Genomic DNA, 21,204 nt, shown 5'->3' with positions numbered 1-21,204 from the left:
TTTTCTTGCATTCCTGAAGGGAGGTTGAGAAGGCTGTGAATAGAGTGGGAAGGTGTAAAGAGCTTGAAAATTTGAAGTATAAGGAGGCTGGAAGCATGCAGTCTGCAGAAGTGGTACATTAATTTTGTGGACCAAACTTGTCAAAATTAGTCAAACAACAAGTAGATAAAGCTGGAGGCAAGTCAGTGTTTAAAAGCTGGGATTTATTTTTCTGTTGGCTGCTTTCTGATGCCAGATAGACAGCTATGTTTAGATTATTTGTGCTTGGCATATCAAATGTACCATGTTGTTTAGATACAACCCTTAGCCATTCCTGCTTCACCTTTTTCTTTGACTCTATGATCTGCTGCTTGGAGCTGTGCCCAGAGACCTTTCAGAAGCTTAAATCCAGCCTGTTTGCTAGGCAGCACTTTATTGCAAGTGCCAGCAAAATTGCCTCCTGGCTCTTATTTTGGTTTGAGAGTGGAGCCTGACCTTCAGAGCATTAGGGATTTTGAAGGCTGGGGTATTTGCAAGGTGGGTCCTTGCTGCTCCATTCCTGCTGCCTGGGAGGGTCTCCAAGAGGCATCCCAATGGCACTCTCTCTCCAGAGCCTGGCAGGTTCACCCTTTTCAGTGCTCCACAGTTCTCCCCACATCAAACTGCAGGTCTGGTCAGGATCTGTAGCTCCAGTATAATTGAGCTGAGTGGATTAGTTTATGACTGTGTAGGCAGTTGATTTTTAAGTGACTAATGTAATTCTTGTTCGTAGGAAGGCTTGGCGTAAGCACTTAGTTGATCCAAGAAGCACAGAAATGCCAATCTGCAGAGTATATATAAAGGTTTCAAAAGGGAAAGAAGAACAAAAAGAAGCATCATCAAAAATATATCGCCATGACATGTTCCACTTCATACTGCTAATTGCTGTCTTTATACCTTGAGTGGTTTAGCACCTTGTGTAAGGCATGGATTGCTGCATCTTCCATGGCTCAGATGAGTCAGTGATTATTGAGGTCATGCCAGGTGCTGGAGGTCTCTCCAGGGCAGATCTTGAAAAGGAGGTGCAAGTTCTGAAGTGTTTGAGAGGCATGTGAAAGTGTTATAGATTGACTGCTTCAGAGCATGCTAGGTGATCTATCTTTTCAAAAAGCCACGCTCGTAAAATTGCTGTTATAACAACTGAAATTTGTTAACATTAAAAAAAGAAGAAGACTCATGAAAGTATTTTAAGGCATTCAGGATACCTTGGGGAGCCAAGTGCCCTGGAGGAAAATGGTGTAAATCTTTTCTTTGGTTTTAAATATGCAAAAACTTAGGATGGGCTCCTGAGAGCTGCCAAGGATTGCCAAGATTGACAAGGAAAGCTTATGGAAAAAGTCAGAAATGACTGATAGATCAGTTTAGCATTGACTGTCAGCAGGAGAATAGTACCACATTTTGCAATACTTCTCTTCATAGAATATATTCTAAACAGTTTTTTACTTTTAGTCTGAAAAAAAAACAGTGTTGCTGCTTTAGCATTACACTTTTGGCTCCCATGTGGAAGCCCACGTGGGCCTCAAGTTCATCACAGCCATAGTTCAGGAGCAGCATTGAATGAATGGGGCTTCTTACTTCCTTTCTCCCAAAGGCACAGAGGATTTAGCATGTAGTAGAAGGGGCCAGTCATTTCCAAGTTTTGCTGCTTGGGCCATGCCAGGAACAGAGGGATTATGTCATTCTGTGCCTGCTAAAAGGGCAGCTTCATGTCACCACAGTCTTCCTGGATGGTCATCCACATGTGAACACAGCTAATTCAATATTTGCTACTTCCTTTTAGACACAGAGGTTTTTTAGTGAATACTAGTATTTGCTTGAAAAAGTAGCTCAAATTAAGATTGTGATTTATGTGTCACATGGTTTGGGACATTACTTCTGTAGTGTCGGTTCTTATAAACTTGATGTTTCTGAATGCTTTTGATTATCATCTACTAAGAACCATGTTTTAAGTTAGTATTTCGGAGAAGGGAGGCAAGATGATGCTTGTAACAGATGACCTTCAGCCCTCATGGAGTACAGAGTATTGCAGGCTTATTACCTAAAATGTATGCATCTAAATACATTTAAAACTGAGTGCTGATAAAGGTTACTTATTTTTATAGTATGTAATTGACAGCATCCATGGGGTAAAATCTGTACAAAATGAAAGTGAAGGTATTGCTTCCAGTTTTAGTCATGACAGTCTTTCTGCAGGTGGCATTCAGCAGTCTTGGTGTTTTGCCCAAGGTGAAAACTCTTTTGTCCAAAGAAGTTTAAATAAAGCAATGCTGACATTAAACAGAACATTCCCACTGTACAGCTATGAAAAATCTGTATGTCACCCATTCCTCTTGGCTCTGGGCATAGGATACATTTCTTAGGTAGTTCAGGGTCCTCTTCCCTTCCATAGCACAGTGAGAGCATGGTCAGACATTTGCTTTGCAATTAGCTGCACATACAGAGATGCTGCCAGCTGCTTTCTGTGGTGTTTCAAAGCCCTCCCAACTCTGCCAGCTGGAGGATTCATGTGAATGGGGTCTATATTAGGGTCTATATTCCCACTTGGTACTGAATCCATCCAGTTACTTGGTAAGTCTCCCTGTGAAATAAGTTGTATCAAACTGACAGTCTCCTGTGTCAGCAGTACTGCAGGAACAGAAATGCTCAACCAACTCTTCATCTTTTTCACTACATCCCCCAATAGGAGACATTTTAAAATAATTTCCATCCTTGTAAATTGTAGACTGGAACGCTTAATGCTCTGCAGAGTATATCTCTGCATTGCCACTAGCATTTATTTGGAGTACAATGTTGTGGACAAAGCTGTTGCATCTAAGTAAATGTCTGTCTTGGTCCACTTCTCTTTTCATCACCCTATAAGATTTTATTTTAGGTTATTCTCAATAAGTGCAGCACTTGAGTGGCCATATGCTTGGCAAAACACAGATAATTTACAACTGTTGTTTGTATTAATTTTTGTAGTTCTGAAGTTATTTTAAAAACACAGCCTAAAGGACTTCTTCCAGAATTCATATGTTTTCACATAAATCTGGAAATGCCCGTACATCTGCTCAGATCTCCAGAAAAGTGCATTTAGTACATTAGTTTCATGCTGAAGTGTTAACATTTTAGGTTGTTTTATTAGGAGAGAATAAAGAACTCCTGCCTTGTTGAAAATTTGTTACACAAAATAAGGATGAAGAGGTTCCAAAAGAGCTAATGCAAAGCATTGGAAACTGGATGAAGCTGTGCAGATTGGAAAGATTTCCAAGACATCTGGTAATTAGCTTCCAGTTCTTATGGAGTCCTGCCCTGTGAAAGCTGCTGCTGCTTGGTGAAGGGAGAACAGGAGTGAGATGAAGCCTAACTCTGAAAAGCCGAATTTTTGTGTTCACAAATTATCAGTGGGCTATTGAAAACTCTATGACTACCCCTTTGGAAAACTAACTCCTACCAAAAAAAAAATGCCCAGTATTTCTCCCATTGCAGGATTGTCTTCTGTTCTGGCATTTGCTTGGCACAATGGGGAAAGGGAACAAGCTATCAAAGAGTTCTTTATGGCTTTCCCTGCCTGAGCCAATGTGCCAGTCTGCCCCACACCAGCTTGCTGTGCTCCCCAGGGACTGCACCACAGCTGGGAGTTGCTGGAGCATGACTGGCTGGTTACTCCCCTGCCCAGCCCAAAATGCCAGAGAGGGTTGGCACTGCTGTCAGAGCAACCTGGCAACCTTCTCCAGGGAAGCACACTCAGGTGCAAGGGACCTAGAGCCAGGCCAGAGCTTGATCCTTTTGTTATTATTATCATTATTGTTGTTGTTATTATTACTACTATGATTGTTATTTTCCACTGGGGTTTTTTTGTTTCATTAAGGAAGATTTAAGCAAGAAAGAAAACTTGCTATTTGAGTTAGTTTTGTAAGTTGTCTCTTGGGAGCACTTGTCTGCACCTGGTTATAGGATAAGGGGTGTTTGTGGAGTTTCTGAAGTTCAGATGTATAAACCTTCAAACACTGAATGAGAATTGCTGAGACCTAGTGCTTTGGTTACTTGTCAGAGACTTGGGAGACCACTTCTATACCCTGTTCTGCCCCTTACCTGTGCAGGTACTTTTATCAAGTCATTGCCCTGTCAAGTTTATTATTCTTTGGGTAAAACAGAATATTGATCTTGTCTTAGATATCTTCAGTAAAAGTGGTTAAGAACAAAATGATATATTTATTACTTCTTTTTATAAATATTTTACCATCTAAACATCAGCAGTCAGTCCCAGCACACTCACTACTAGTAAAGATGTTTATCTTTTCAGCTCTGAGTCTATTAAGCGCAATGAGCAGACAGCTTGTCTTAAGTTAATTTTATAGCAGTGCACTACTTAAAAATTAAGCATTTGCAGCAGAGAAAAAGCTTTACTGAGATTTGTTATCAGAAAGAAAATTATTTTCCTAGATTGCAAATGTAAGCCAATGTGTGGTTAAAGTGTTCACTAAATTATACTGACTGAAAATATGAAGGAAGTAGAGTTACATATGAATATATAATATTAGGACATGTTGGAAGAGATTATACTTAATTTGTATATAACCTGATGAATTTTGCTGCAGTAGACATTATCTCCACCGATATATCATGCTTATAGTTTCAAATAAAAACCATACACAGTGTGAGCCTTTTCTTCTTAAGATCACAGCCATTCCATGTCTGTATTGTAGCAGTATCTAATTCCTGAATGTGGCACAACTGATGCAGCTGCCTGAGCTATTGGAAAGAAGGATTTAGCACCCATTGTCTGTGCTGTCCATGTGCTTTTGGTTTGCCTATGGTCTGAGCTTCTGTATCCTGCTGCAGACAGTAAAATGCCACTTCCCAACAGCTGCCTCCAGTCTGGGCTGTGAGAGAAAATTACTTTTTTTACGATGGACTTCCAGTATATCTTAGTCTAGTGGTACCAGTGGTCCAAGCTCAACAGCAGAATTCCATGGGGGTCCCAAATCCCTTGTCCTAAGCAAATTCACTGCTTGTCCTGAGCCGTGGCAGCTCCCTTAGAGAGGGGTACAAAGCCCTACTCACAGGGCTAACCCAAACAGTCTCTGCACCTTACACTACAACTATATCCACAGAGAACATTTGCTTTGAGTATTCAATTATTATTGGTAGAGGAAGCAATAGTTGGGCTGGATCTGGCTTTTCAATAAACAGATTTTACTAGGTGAGCCTTGTTTCACTCAGATGTTTATGACTTTGCTTTCCTTTGAAATGATTATTATTTTCACATTTTTCTTTAGCGTAGTACACTTTTGTGGAGTAAAATAAACTCATGATGCTTTCTCTATTCCTTTGAATTGCTCTACTTTTGGAACTAAAGTTGGTATTCCCAGAGTGTTTTAATGCTTTTTTATCCACGAATTACATTTATATATTCTCTGTACCAAGTGTTGCTTCATCTGTCTTCAGTTCTGCATTACACAAAGCAGATTCTTGTCCTCAACTGATTTGTTTTGAGACTCTCCAAACACTCATATTTAACTAGTGTGGTGGACATTGTTGGGCTAATGTTTCAGAACCCAGATGGAGCCTGCCCTGTCCTGGTACAGGGTGGGTAACACTCATAATGTTGAGTAACTCTACAACTCACATACTAAATGAACATTGTGGAACAGTGTCAGAGAGAGGATCCTGAGGCCTGACTTTATCCCTGCTGTAGCTGGAGCTGCACATGCAGAATATAATTCCAGCATGTGTTAAGACAGTTCAGGTTGAGCTGCTGCAGCCCCCTCTTTTGCCCTCCTCCCCACTGCAGCAGTTCTTGTGCTGGTGCACAAGACAAGCCAGTCTGCAGCCAGCTGCTGCTTCCGGGAGTCTTGGCAGCAGTCACTGGTTACTTCTCAACTTGCTCAGCACCACAAAGCAATTAATAGCAAATAATAAATTAGCTATGTAAAAATTGTCAGCAATGATAAACTTGTCCCCTGCACAGAATGTGAAGCTTGTCATAATTTTGCTCTAAGGAGGATTTAAAACTCATAGCCAGAGTTCAGGTGTTAGTTTCAGTGGAAAAAGAAAAAAAAGAGAGAAGCTCATTTAATCAATCTGAGTGTAGAAATTTTGTTGGCCAGTGTGGAGACATAACTAAAGACAAACCTTCTGAACACTGAACTGTTGTGCTGAACAAGGTTCTTGAGTTTTGCCTAATCAGATTCATGCCCCTTCAAAACAGGTAACTACTTTCAATTCAGCTCGTCTGCATTGCACGTTTGGAAAGGAGCTGGACTGGAGAAGGTGTCTATATTGCATGCAAGGTGGAGAAAGTCTTGGTGTATGAACTGGGAAAGAACAATTATTTTTTGAGAAATACAGCCTTTTTCTAGTTACAGAGATTTGTGTCAGACTTTTATGGCTTCAAGGTAAGCACCTGACACGGAGCTGTGGCACAGCATTTTCTGGTTTGTTATGCTGTACGGTCTGATGTAGAAATGGATAGAGGCAAGAGGAAGAAAATATTTAAAGGTAATAATAGAATTACATTTGGGAAAAAGCCTGTGCTAGAAGGTTAGGAAGACTGGACCAAGAACCAACTTAGATGCTGAAAATACAGGCTTCTTTTGAATGAAAATATTCAGTGCTTGCTACAGGTTAACTTTCAGGAAGTTAGTATGAAACAGCTCTAAGTACAGAACTGATATGCCTGTATTAGAGGTCATAAATCCCCATGTAGGTGCTTCTTATTCAGAGTGTTAATGTGTTGTAATGGAGGCAAGGTTATGACTGGTTATGTCTTTACTTCTGCGTGGACAAGCTGAAACTTCTTTGCTGAAGTTGAAAACTGATTTTTTTAAGAGGAGGGGGAAATGCATCTTTTAGCTCTATTGTTGTGAAGTAGTAGAGAAGCCCAATCCTGGACATCCTGGTGGAGGAGGAGGTTCCACTGTGGGAGCACCAGGCATGTTGGGTGTTCTTCTTCTTGACAGGTGGATACACACACATTTCAGTGAAGGTGACTTTTCAGTAATTCTCTCTTTCTTGGGCCTTCATGAAGTACCTGAATAAATCATGTTCTATAAATTGCACTTTATCTTTTTATGATATTAGAATCAAATTTTTCCACAACATTAACACCGTTCACAACTTTAATCACAGAGTCTGCCTTTAGGCTTGAATTATCGGATGGTGGTGATTCTCTAATTCACCAGTGTGCTTTCTGTCTTGAAAAACACTGTTCATAGATGTTCCTTTCAATTTTTGGATGAAGGTACCTTCCTTAGAAAACAAAACATAATCTGCAGAGAGGTAGAAGATTTTTTCAATACCTTGGTCACATTTTTAATACATTTGGAATTGCCTAACAGTTAGGTATTGGGTGTAGCTTGATAGCTGGGGATTTCATTTGAATAGCTTAGTTAACTTGCAGGCTTAGTCTGTTGAAAATTGCCCACTTCTTGTTCTTAGGCATGAGTATTTATAAGTTTACTACATTTTTAAGGCCAGTTGTATTTTTAGTTTAATTAGATCTTTTAGTGAAATTGTTTTAACTTCTTTCTTGCTCCATCTTTCTGCTCCATCTGTGCATAAGGGATGTTGGGAACAATAAGTTTTTCTCTTTGTTGACATTAAAACTGTTATTGAAAATATTGGTAGGAAATCCTAAACTGGATATCTCAGTGTCACTTAGCTTTGTGATGAGAACATTTTGAGTGAAGGGTGGAGGTGGCTGGTATCTGAAACACATGGATGCCTCAGAACAAATGAATGACTTACTAAGAATGTCACCTCCAGAGGGTAAGGTTGTGGTCTGGGATTTGGGAGTTGCATGTTGCAGTCATACTCCCCAGCACACATTTTCTGGATATATTTGTGGGCAGACATGTTAAACTAAGGCTGCACAATTTCTCAGGTACAGTGTGATTCTTTCAGTGTGAATCGCTAGAATCAGTATGGAGGCTAAACATACTGAAGAACAAAATATGTGTGTATCCCAAATGAGTTTTGTTTGTGTTAGGAGGTTGAGAAGGATTCTCTCTTACAAAAAAAAAAAAGCAAAATTTTCCATGTTTATTAAACCGAGGTTCATCAGTAATTTTGAGTGGAAGAAAAATGTGTACCTGCTAGATAAATTTCTTCAACAAAGTGATTTGGCCCTACTACAAATTGAGTTTTATATCAACAGCAAGAAAATACTGTTTTAATACTAGCACTACAGGTCTTTCAACACTGATGAAAGGGATCTGGTCTTTTATTTTGTGCTAAATTAAAGCTTTGTTATTATGAACACATGGCGGAGTAGCAGGAAATGTTTCCTTTTACTGACTGTCCTGCTCTGTGTTTTATTAGGTAGTATGGATAATTTCTCCTTTATAGGCATACAAGAGGGACTTCTGTGCATATTTCAAGTTAGTTCCTGCTGAACGTTTGTTTTATTTTAAATTTCTTCATGCCTATGAAATTTCTGTGTTCAGAAACAACTTATATTTGGTAAACATTTTTGTGTATTGCCTGGGTACACTCCTCTGTCAAGAGCATAGACATAGAAAATCTGATGTGTTTTGTTACATGGTTTAAGTTAAGTATTTCTGTTGTAATTTAGCAAACTGTGTTCTGGTATTTAGTTACTTTTTAAAAAGAAAAATTACAGGAATTCTGCCTCCATAATTGGCTTGGGTTGTCCTGGAAGATGGAAAGGACCTGCACAGACTTCTAACTGCAGCAAGAAAGGTCCTAGGAACTAGCAGGAATACAAGGAGGAAAGTAATCTAAAGCTATTGTAGCAATGAACCAATTTAATGGGGCTTTAGGCAGTGGAAAAACTGTCAGCTTTCCAAAATACATTGCTAGAATTTTCTACATATTACAGCTTTGATGGAATTAGCAAATGATTTGTTACTTAGCTTCCTTTGGTAACAACAGTGTATATTCCTCTACTAATGGCAAGTTTAGCACTGGAGGTTCTAGTGGTGTAAAACACATCTTGTCCTTCAGGGTGATTAAGAGCAGACCTGCACTGGCTGAGGTCCCCTGATGGTACAGTGTGACCTGAACCAAAGTTCCTGCCCTACTCTGGCTGCAGGAGGGGAAATGACACCTGATTAAGGATAAAGCTAATAATCCATTGATGGTTTTTGAACATGTATGGTTTGGTCAAGTTAGTTTAGGCTGGGTCAACACTTTGCTTGGAGTAGCCACGCTGCTCTTGAGGAGCTCTCAAATTGCACTTGCTTTTCATTGAACCATGTCATTGGGCACAAGTCCTGCACTGCTTTATAAAAAGTTGAATTATCAGGGGATCCATGAGGTAAAAATAGGTGGCTTTTTTTTTTTTTTTTAATGCTAATTTCTAGGTTTCAATCATAAGGACATGATAGGGAAGCGACACAAGGAAAGATTTGTACACTGAACTAGAGCCTTATATCCTCAATTCCACAGAGCCTCTGTGGATCTGCTAGAAGCAGTAAATAACCTTTTCCAGCAAACAAATGTAGCAGGTAGTACAGTGGCAGGTAAAATAAAAACAGTTATAGCTATATAAAGAACACAATAGACTGAAACTTTTTCTTTGTAAAAAATTGCACATAACATCTAAACCTCAATAATAGTGAGCACCTTATCAAAATGTATTTTCTGCACAGTTTTGATACATTGCTGTAGACAGCCCTCATGTGTCCAACCTTAGAAAAATGCTGTAATCCTAAAATTAGGGCTATACTTGTAGCTCCTGCCAGTGAAACCAGAATGCTTTCTGTGTGTATAGGATGGGGAAACACTTTCTGTGTAGTACCCAGATTGTTTAAGTAGAGGTGCTTAGGCACTGGTACTGATAATATGAATGCTGAGAATAAGCATTCCAGAGAGCCCTGTAATTAAGGCATTGAAAAATAAAGAGAGTAGAAATTATTATCCATGCTTGTCATAGGTTACAGAACTGAAAGCCACACACAAACATACGCCTTTTAATTAATGTTCATTTCCTTTCTTGCAAAACCACAAGAGTGCCTACACACTTGGAAAAGAGAATTAAGAAAAAAAAATTATAATGGACACATTTTCTTCAAAATGTTGAAAATATCAAAGCAAGAAAATATTTTGAGCATTTTCTATTCCCATGCTTAACATTAAAACATAACTACTGGTAAGTGATTTGTGCTCTCTCCAGGCCTCACTGAGCAACTCCGACAACTTGCACCAGATAGAGATCCTTTGGTTGCTTGTGAGATGACTTTTTGTTCTTTAATTGCCAGCAGCATGACAGTGTGTATCTGTAGCTAGATAAAAAGGTAGTGTGCTACTAGATAGGGTCGTCTAGCTCTGTTTTCACTCATTTTCTCACTGCATTGGAGGGGTGAGGAGGATTTCTCAAGTGTTGAGCTTAGTGGCTTGAGTTAGGAGCCAGGCTCCCCATACTATTGGTGAAAGGTAGGTGTCACCAGAGAGAGATGGAAAACGTTGGTGTTAGGGGGTATTTAGATATTCCAGGTGCTGCAGTCACTCTACCCTGGTTGTCTGGGTAGCCTGAGGGGCAAACATCAGCATCCACACTAGGTATCCTGCATGGTAAATATTCATCTCCACCTCTGTGATAAGTTGAAGTTACCTGAGCCTGGGGCATTTTTCTTCCACTGGAAATGAGTTCATCAAGCTCAGAAGCTGAGATGGTGAAGCAGGCAGACTCCCTACAGATTGGGTCTGTATATTTACCTGAATTGTATATGCTGGTGGGATCTGTCCCAGTCCCTTTAGTATCTTGTGGTGTCACACTGAACTAGCTAATTCAACAGCTTTAGCTGAGACAGTGGTGTCCAAAACACAGACTTTTGTGCTGGTAACATCCTCAGTGCCTTTCCTCCAGCGGGATTTGTAAAAGTCAATTTCCAAAGCTATGTTGAAGATTTCGCAGAACTTCACTATACTGTAGCATTATGAAGTGGATTTTTCAAGCATGAGGTTATGGAACATGCTTGAGGGCATTTTTCTTTCTTTATTTAGTACCTTAAGTTGAAATAAGAAAAATCAAAAGAGATATCTTATCCCTCTCTTCAAGCACTGTCTTCACTTACACTGCTGTAAAAATTACACAGTGACAGAGTTGTGGCTGAGCAGTCTTCCAAGAGTTTTACTTTGGCTGAATCTCATTTTGAAAGGTATATATCCCTCAGTGAAGTGGCATAATGAATATTTGCTTAGGAAGCAGATGTAGCCAGTTAATTCTAATTTATTTTTAAAAAGTAATCCATCTTTAATGTATGAAGTAAACGCCCCTAATTTTGCAAATAATATTTTGTCATTTCAATTAAATTGCTTTGTTATTTTGTCTGAGATTTTTTTAGCCCATATTGTAAAAAAATTAATCAAGTGGATTTTTTATTGAGAATGAAGTATTGGTGCCTTTACTGAATTTGTGATGTTCTGAAGCTAATTTAGGAGGACAGCAGGCTGTTAGCAATGGGCTGCACTTGTATGCTCTGTAGCCAAAACACTGAAGTTGTCATTCAGACCTGGTGCTCCATCAAGATTTTGTGTTTTGTGGCTACCAGCTCATGGATGCCCTAGCTCTGACTTGGTAAGGGATTACCAGATAGTTTGGCCCTGGGCTGGTGCTGCACTTAATCGTGACTGATTCATTGGGCTGAAACATGTCACTGATTTGATACATCCATTTCATTAATTTGATTGAATTTCATCCAGCTGTTGGAGGTGTATCAAAAAATGGTACCTGACATGCAGGGCACTAACCTCTGCATTAAACTATAAAGCAGTCATTAGGACATCTTACGCTGAAATTTATTTGCTCCACAGAAATTTGGTTTTCAAGCACAATACTAATTAGCTGTAAGCTTGATGAATGTCAAGAATTAATTGAAACATTTCAGTGGACTGTGTGGGTTTTAAATGTTGTCATTATTGGCCCAATATTTTCAGTTCCTACACTAACTGTTTTTTAGAAAGCATGAATAAAATTCTCTTCTGGAGTGACTGAAGGTACAAATGGTTCATTGCATTACCAAAAATGAACCTGTTTGCTTCTAGATTTCCCCTTTTTTTTTTTTTTCCCTTAAAATGTATCTAGTATTTTCATTCCACTTTTATGCATGCATTTCAAATAGAAAGTAAGATTTTAGACTCAAACTTTATTTTTGACAGCACTTGTATTTTTTTTCCCTAGAAAATGCTCTTTTTTCCCGGGAGAATGCTCTGGAGGCCAGCATTCTCTTGTTACCTACTTTCATTTTGGCAACAGGAAAATAGCTACAGCTTCATAAAATAATTTTTTGTTTTTAATTAAATTGGGTGTCATCCAAATTCCATTATTATTTTATCCTGTTTATGAAAGAACTGCAACATTTGGTACATGAAATGTCTGGAAGATAAAAAGCATCCTGAAAATTTATGAATTGAAAGAGAATTCATAATCAAAATTATATTTTTTTCTCAAATATGATCTTAATGTAAAAATAGCTAAATTTTGGGGGGGGGGGATTTCAGATCCATAGTGCAGACTGCTCATATTCCTTGTCTCTGATAAGTGTCTCCATGTTTGACTACATAGTAAGGATGAATGTCCAACATGTTGTGTTACAGACTGCAAACATATGTATGACAAATACATGGGCTGACATGACATAGGAAGAGCCTTCTATTTGTAGGGAGCTTCTTCTGTGTGTCAAGCAGTTCCAGAAACCACAAATTCCCAGGCTCCAGTGTGGTGCCATACCCTGTCACTCACTTCATGTGCAATTCACATGTGACAGTCCTCAGGGTCTGTTCCTGGCCACCACAGAGGGACAAGCATGGGGCTGCTTCAGCATGTCTGGGAAATGGAGGTGGTGCCTGGGAAACTGCCCAGGTGGGGAAAACTGAAAGGATCTTTTACAGTGCTGTGTCATTGGCTTATCTGCACAGATGTGATCAAGCCACTGTGTCTGCATGAGTTCAGTGCTGTTGCTCTCCATAGCAGTCAGTTCAGTAAGTTTGGCTCTCAGCAGGGTGGATTCAGGACATTTTGTGGACGATTAGGTTAAATTTTATGCAGGCTTGCTAAAGATTTGATTTTTTTTGGTGGTTGTTGGTTGTTCCTTTTGGGGGCGAGGGGGAGGGGAGGTGTTTATTGTTTGGTTAGGGTTTTTTGTGAGAAGGTTAGATGGTTACTGTGTGATAATAGCATTAGTGACGGCTCAGAAGTTGAGAAAATGCTGGATCATGATCCATTGTTTCAAACCTTTACTTTAATAATTATGCAGTAACTCTTCCCCTAGTGAGAAATGCATTTGTAAAATAAAATATTTTTGGCTTGTTGTCTCATTGCCGATTGCCCAGAGGCATAGCACAACTATGTCCTGAAGAAACAGTTATTTGAAATGACTGCTGCAAGAAGCTCCATTCCACGTTATTTGATTCTCTCACCTTTTCCTAGTTTTGCTGCCCAAGGGTGTAACATTTCACTCTAACCTATGAAACAAGTAGCAATAAATGTGTATCAATATACTTGAAAGCCACATTTTTTCTGAAGGTGTGATCTGTTAAATGTTTGGAGAAGACGAATGTGGTCAAGATGTGAAACTCCTTTTGTGTACAAATATGATGGCATTTAAAGGGTGATGTAGAAAAGGTGATGAAAGAGTGATATAGAAACTCAGAGCAATGACATACTCAAAAAAATAGATCTGGAGATATGTTTTGGACAGTGAAAAACCAGTAGTGCATGGTCATTCTATTTCATTGCTGTCTCTCCAAAGGGACAGCAGAGGACCCAGCTTGTTTGCCAGTTTAAAACACCTAGCCCATTGAAATTAGCTGGAAATTGAGCAGGTGTTAAAAATAATCAAATGGTTTTTGTTCAGTAAAATGAATGCTGAAGGAAATCCATAAAATGCCTCTCTCAAAGGTACATCTGACTCTTTCTTTCCCTCTCCTCTTTTTTCTTTACACAGTGCCGGTCCTAAAGGAGATAACATTTATGAATGGAGATCTACTATACTTGGACCTCCAGGTTCTGTATATGAAGGAGGTGTTTTCTTCCTGGATATCACATTTTCATCTGACTATCCATTCAAGCCACCAAAGGTAAGGGTAAGGTTTTGATTGTGCTTATCATTTTTTCACATGAGAAGAATACAGCTTGCAGCCAAGTGACTGCACATTGCTTTCTGAATAGCAAAATTGTTTATGGTCTCTTAAAACTACAAGGTCTAAAATGTTGGCTTGCAGTCTCAGAAAAATCTAATCTAATCAACAAATCTAATTTACTTCTTGATTACCACAGTCAGTACTGATTTCCAAACTTGACCAAGTGATAAATGAGATGATAATTCTGATCAACAGATAAGATTCAAGGAATTTTAGTTCTAGTAGAAGACAACAGAAGACTTTCTTATGTTTCCTTCTTCTCATTCTAGCTACTAAAATATATGTTTAATAGTCTTTCCTATTATGAGCCAGATTCTATATTAAATATTATCAGTAATTTTTTTAAAAATAAGAAAAAGCTAAAATAAGTTCACATAGAAAACTGGAGTGTTATATTGTGACTTTAAACTGGGTAAATTAGTGTGATGAATTTGCATTATTTTAAAATGTCTATTTACTACTGCTAAAATCAACAATCTTGTTTGATGTTTTTGAGCAAAAGCTCTTTTTATTAAATTAAACTAATCTTAAATTAAAATGTCATTTCCTTGCTCAGAAATAGGATGGACACCTAATAGATTGTAATTTACTAATGGATATGAAAGCATTTAAAGGTCATTTTTCCCTCCCTTACTGCCAAATTGCCAACTTTAGACCAAGTTACTATTCAAATCTTGTAGATTTTTTTTAGAGCATGATAGTTTTTAAATTTTCAGGATACACTGTGGTTTCCACTCCCCCCCATCAGTATGGAAAAGAAAAATTTCCATATGTTCTTGTGCTTTGTGTCATTAAAGCAGTTACATATTTCTCAGTTCTTACTTGTGCAGAATGTTCACATGCTCTATCAATATTAATCTGACATAGTTTAAGGATGGATTTAGTTAGTGTAGTAGCATTGTTTTGGTTGTATATTATATTCTGCCTAATGAACGGTAAGGACAAAGATTTCATTGTTAATTTAACAAGACTAATTTTCATGGTCTGTATTTAGGCTTTTGAAAGAAAGAAAAATATTAACTAACACTGCACATGCAGACAAATTCTGCGTACTTCTTCACCTTCAGAAACCACAGTAAAGTTACATTTGTGATTAGAATGTTCCTGACATGTGGTGTGTTCATTAAATAGCTATCATACTATAAAGTAGGTCCTTATTTTTGTGGGTACCGTACAGAGAGCCTGTGTGAAAGCAATTTATGCCCCTAATCTCATCGTGGTAGGTTTCTTAAAGGCAGCATGGCTACAGAAAATAGTCAGTCTTCTGTTAAACAATTGTGGTTTAGAAGCCAAGCAGAGAGGAGCTGCATCTGCAAAAGCTCTGCATAACTGGGAGTCCCACGGGCTGCTCAGAGCCTAGGGGCACCATCCCTGGGCAGCACTGAATGACTCTCTGTCTCTTGTGCTGTGATTTCAGGTTACTTTCCGCACCAGAATTTATCACTGCAACATCAACAGTCAGGGAGTCATCTGTCTGGATATCCTGAAAGACAACTGGAGCCCTGCTTTGACTATTTCAAAGGTTCTGCTGTCTATTTGTTCACTTCTGACAGACTGCAACCCAGGTAAGGAGATTATAGTTCACTGAGAGACTCTCAGTCGTTTGATTTAGTTGCCATGGAATGCAATTTGTATGTTTGATTGCATGCAGATTAAATAGAATTTAATATTTTTTTAATTTGCGATGAAGCACTCCATATTGGATGTGGTCCCACTTTTAATGGTGTTTTTCACTCCTGTGACATAACAGAAAGTAAATAGCACTAAGTCCTTTTTTTTTCCAAGATATGATGGAGAAAATAAGCTGATGTCATTGAAGGTCTGTACTGAAGGAGCTCCAGCCAAATGAGTGTTCAATCCAGGAAAGGAGCAACATTCTCCTGAGTTATAAATCCTGCATGTCGGAAGAGGCTGCAGGAAGTCTCTTAAGACAGCAGTTGAAAGGCTTAATCTTCCAAACGTGAGGGAGGTGATGTTCAGAGAGAACCTCTTCCTTTTTCAAAGACTTCCTTGATCCTGTGGGGACGGGAGGAGCTCCACTGGAAGCAGTACAAATTCTCAGTAGCAACTGTGTGACCAGTGTCATTAGGCAATGGATGCTAATTGCCTGCGGTCAGGGCAGGAACCGAGCAACAGTGCTAAGGGACCGTTCATTTGCAGAAAGTGGTCACAGTTAGGCAGAAATGAATCAGCCTCTTAGGTACAAAGGCTCGATGGCTCTTGAAGGGCTCCCCTAATGCTCTAACTCACACTAGTCCTGTGCACCTCCCTGACAGGAGGGTGCCAGGCAGCACTGCTGAATGTGTCCTGCAGGCAAAGGGCTGAAAGCAGAGCACCTGCCTGAGGCAAGATTCATTCATATGCAGATAACCACAATAGATGTTTCCTGTTTTCTTTTTCTGCTTGTTGTCCTTTGTTCATGTGTGCTTTCTTGGAAATGTCTTATATGATAAGATCTCCACTATATTTCTGGTCTAAATTATATTTTGGAATGGATGCTGTGCTTTAAAATATGTTTTTACTCGGGGATTTTTGTTACTTGTGGGATGGATTCTGATGCATTTTCTCCTGCCTTTTGCAGCTGACCCTCTGGTTGGAAGCATAGCCACTCAATACCTGACCAACAGAGCAGAACATGACAGGATAGCCAGACAGTGGACCAAGAGATATGCAACATAAATGACAAACTACTTGTGCAGTGTGAAGGTGCAGAAGGCAACTTTGCAGTGTGCAACAAATCTTTATAGCCTTTACAATACGGACTTCTGTGTATATGTTATACTGATTCTACTCTGCTTTTATCCTTTTGAAGACTGGGATACTGCCCCTCAGAAAGGTAAATGCTATCAAGAGTAGAAGTTTGTAGCTGTAGATTAGTTATGTTTAAAATGCCTACTTGCAAGTCTTGCTTCTTTGGGATATCAAAATGTATTTTGTGATGTACTAAGGATACTGTTCCTGAAGTCAACCAAATATTATAGTGCATTTTAGCCTAATTCATTATCTGTATGAAGTTATTAAAGGTAGCTGTAGATTACTAGGAATTATGTCATTTGTATTAAACCCAGATCTATTTCCAATATGTGGTACATGCTGTTGTGAAAACTGTTTTAACTTTTACCTTTGTCAGTTTGTAATGAAAGGATTTCCTTTTTCCCTTTGTAGCTCAGAGAGCACCCAGTGTATCATCTCAAACACAATAAACATGTTCCCCAAGGAGTAGTTTCTTTGTTTTCCTATTTTAAATTAATATTTTAATAAATTTAGTTATAGTAACAAGGCAAGGCCAATGTATCACAGATCCCTGTGGATAATTTTTAAATTAATATACATAAGCAAAGGATTGCTATTAAATGTTTAATGCACACCTGTGGATTGTTTAAGTTTTCCCTGTTTTGTTTTCAACAGAACAAGTGAAATTTCTAAAATTTTCTGAAATGTAATACTTTTCAGCTCTTTCTCAAGTTGAAATGATCACATTTCATATGCTTATTCCAGAAGTTAACATAGCTGGTTGCTTCAGGGCCAGTCCTGCTCTCAGAACAGGCTGCCTCAGTCTTGCTACAAAGGATTTTGCAGGAGGATGGCCAAGTTAGAGATAGTCTGGTGCTTTTTTTCTGAGTAAAGCAAGTTGGACTTGCTGACCTAGAGAACTGAGTTATCCATTGAAAAAGGTCTTCCAAAGCATGATTGAACACTGTATCATCTACCCAGAAAAGAGAGGAGTACAATGAATTTAATCAGATTTATATGACATAAAAACAGTTGTGGGGGAAATAACCTTTCTTAGTAAAAATGAAATCTGTAAAAGTGTTTTAGACTACCTTTTCCCTCCTTCACTTCCTGCCTTGGAAATTTTGTAACATCTGTAAGTACAAAAATACAGGTAGAATCACTAATAGTTTGATAATTTAAGCTTTTATAGTTTGCAAGTTGCAGTATTGATTATAAAAACAAAAGACACTTGATTCCTTTAAATAATTTTTAAAATTACACTTAATTTTAAGTTTTACAGTCTCCCTTACTACCTGGTGTTTTCGGAGATAACATAGCACTTCCATCAATAAGATGCTCTGCTCATTTAATATATGAAAGCTGAATGTTAAGTTTAAATATTATATCAATACAAAAAATAATAAATATTTTGATCTAAAATTAACCATTACTATACAGGTCCCTGGTTTTTGTATCACATAACCTTTGACCACGAATTGTCCACCCTACTTTAAATATTTCTACAGATGCCTGAAGGTGGCTTGAAGAACTGCGTATCCCAAATATCTCAACCTAGAAGCCAATCTCTCTTGGTAGCTACAAGATAGCTTTAGAGTTCAGGTTAAAAAGTGCAAAAGGGAATGAGAAACAGGATCTGGCAGGTGAATATGCCTAAGTCAGGTAACAGACTAATGCCAGGAGATGAAGTGCTGGAAATCACTGCTGAAGGTGACCAGAATTTCTTGTCATGTCATTGGATGTGTGAGAAATAGCACAGATTGGCAAAGAAACAAGGGGCTATCACATCCGGGCTGCACGTCTAAAGTCTGCTCCCTGCTGACCATTAGTGCACTTGTGGGCCACAGGGTGCTCATACACCACTCCAGTGACCTTCCAGTGGAGAGCAAACTATGGAGTTCATGCACTAACTGTGTTCCTACAGAATTTACAGATATTTATATTATAAAATACTCTGCTATTAAAATACAGGTTTTAATTCTAATTTTAATGTATTTTGGGTTTGTATCGTACTTACAACTTCAGATACCTAGGTGTACAAATGGGATGCCTTGTTAGTGTTGCCCCATCTTGCCTTCCTTGCAATTGGATCCTTTACACTGAATTCCCATCTTTTTTTTTTTTTTTTTTTGTTGGTTTGTCATGATTCTGTTCTTTTTTAATGTAGATTTTTTTTGTGTGTAAATTTTATATTTACTGAAGTAAAGGTTGTTTTTGTGTAAACATTTAAACTTTAAAAGAAAAAGAAAAGAAGCTAATTTTGTTTCTCAAGTTCTCTCTGCTAAACCATGCAGTAGAAAGAAATTTGTATTGTTAAATAAATCAATTAGTTGTTAAATGAGAATGTGTGTCTGTTTTCATGGGGAGGGAAGAAACCCCTGCTGGAAATATATCCAAAGAACTGGTTGCAAAGAGCATCTGGTGTTTCAAACGATTTCCTTCCTGGCTGTGCTGGGGTGAATGCTACCATGCTACCGAAGAATGGCACTGATCCTCTTTTACAGTTTTAGGATGACAGAATAGAAAATTATCACCAATCACTGGGCTCTGTATTTGGGAAACAGTGAACTGAAATGACATTTTTGTGTAAAGCTGAAGATACTGCACATGCCCTCTTCTTCTCTATTTTGGCTGGGCTTTTCTTTTTCTGTTGTCTTTGGGATTTGAATGGGGAATGCATGCATCTGGCTGGGAAGCTGCCCAAACTGGGCTCCGTGATGATCTGGCATAAAGAGATCTGGTGTGGAAACGAGCAGTCCCAGCCTGTGACATTGCTGAGGAATAGAGGGGGGCAAACACCTCTTCAGCTGAGCTGGTGGCTACATTCAGCGCAAATGAGAAGGGATGGGTAAATGTGTTTAAAAAATAAAGATACTGCATACAATGGGGAGGCTAATAAATATCAGCATTGTTATTTCTGTACTACCATGTTCTGGGTGTCTCAGTGATGGTGTGCCTGATATAGAGACAGTCTTGCTGATCAATGCTGAGCAGTGATCATTCCAAGTCTATAGCCAGGATGGGAAGGGAGTCATAGAAAGCAAGACCACAGGGCAGCCCAAGCCATGGGCTAGGCTTGCACAGCCTTTTAAGGAAAGCAACTGCACCAGATCTGGTTCATGCTCTGCTCCCTCCTTACCTTTTGGGGGAAAAGGAAACTCTTTCAGGCTTTGTGATACACCAGTTCCTGCTCTGTACTGGCTCATTTTTGGCCATTGGCATTGCAGAAAATGAGACCAGGCTTCTTCCATTCTTCATCTTCATGTGTGAGAGCCAGATTTGTGGCTTCTCAGAGGTTTTGTCACCTGCACCATGACAGGAAAGCTGCAGGGCTGTGGCTGAAGGGCTTTGCAGTGGCTGGGTGCAGTTCTGAGCTACGGGGCAGCCCTGGCTGCATGGCTTCCCCAGGGCCCTGGCTGAGTCCCCACAGTGCTGGGGGGAAGAAAGCTGCAGACCACAGCAGCTTCTACATAGAGCTCCAGGCCTTCTGCCCCTGGGCTTTTGTCTGCGTGGGCTGAAGCACCAAAGGAAGGACTCCTGATTCCAGGCTGAAGAGTGAATTCCAACTTGCCTGCATTTCCTTCAGCAATGGATATTTATGTGAAAGAAAGAAGGCTTGTGCAGGAATCCTGGACTAAAGCAGTAGCAAAGGACAGTGACAGTAGCGTCACTAAAATGCAATTTAATTCACCCATAAACCAGCATTGTATTTTGGCAGCCTGTGCTATAGCCAGGGAAACGGATGCATTTGAGAACTTGGCACTGCTTTATGTACAGCATCCCTTCAGGTTGTCCTTGGTGGCACCACTTGCATTTGTTTTGCACAGTAACTTCCAAGGCTGAACCCCCACTCCCTTTCCTTCCTTCACTAACCACTCCTGACTGAAGGCGGCTGCAGACAGGTTCCAGGACAGCAGGAGGGTTTATGTAATAGAGCACTGGTTCCAAAGGGAGAAGCAAGGCTGCCTGTACTGCTGCCTGACCTTGCAATGAGAGTTGGACACATTCAAGTGTTCAGCTTAGATGAGAGAGCAGATCATGTACTTGGAAAATAGTAGCTGGAACATTTGCAGCACACCAGTGCTTTTGCTTTTTTAATCCTTAAAAAGGGAAGCCTGCTTCAGCTTGTCTCTCCCCATCTCTCTGCATGCATGTCTCTGGAGCTATGACTTCCTCTGTTGCTGGGTAGAATAGATGGTATCTAACATACTAGCAACAATTTGGGGATCCTTAAAAATAAAAACTGTCAAGAATAAATAGAAGAGACACAGTATGAAATATATATATATCTTCACCCTTCATGGGGATCACAGGCTCTGCATCTAGAGGGATCTAAGATGTGGTGGGACCACATGCATGAATATA

The 21,204-nt window shown here is 39.3% G+C and overlaps 1 protein-coding gene across 1 annotated transcript in view; it reads left to right on the top strand.

The window, feature by feature from the left end:
- Nucleotides 1-17,328, top strand: part of UBE2E3 (ubiquitin conjugating enzyme E2 E3) — a 51,817-nt gene extending 34,489 nt beyond the window's left edge. The window contains exons 4-6 of the mRNA XM_053982021.1: nt 13,911-14,043; nt 15,524-15,671; nt 16,688-17,328. Of these exons, the coding sequence (XP_053837996.1) occupies nt 13,911-14,043; nt 15,524-15,671; nt 16,688-16,785 (379 nt within the window). The 3' untranslated portion in view covers nt 16,786-17,328. The remainder of the gene's footprint in view (nt 1-13,910; nt 14,044-15,523; nt 15,672-16,687) is intronic.
- The last annotated feature ends 3,876 nt before the right edge of the window (nt 17,329-21,204 follow it).

Source organism: Vidua macroura, chromosome 7 (assembly GCF_024509145.1).
Source record: "Vidua macroura isolate BioBank_ID:100142 chromosome 7, ASM2450914v1, whole genome shotgun sequence".
Taxonomy (NCBI): Eukaryota; Metazoa; Chordata; class Aves; order Passeriformes; family Viduidae; genus Vidua; species Vidua macroura.
This window is presented reverse-complemented; position numbering and strand designations above follow the sequence as displayed.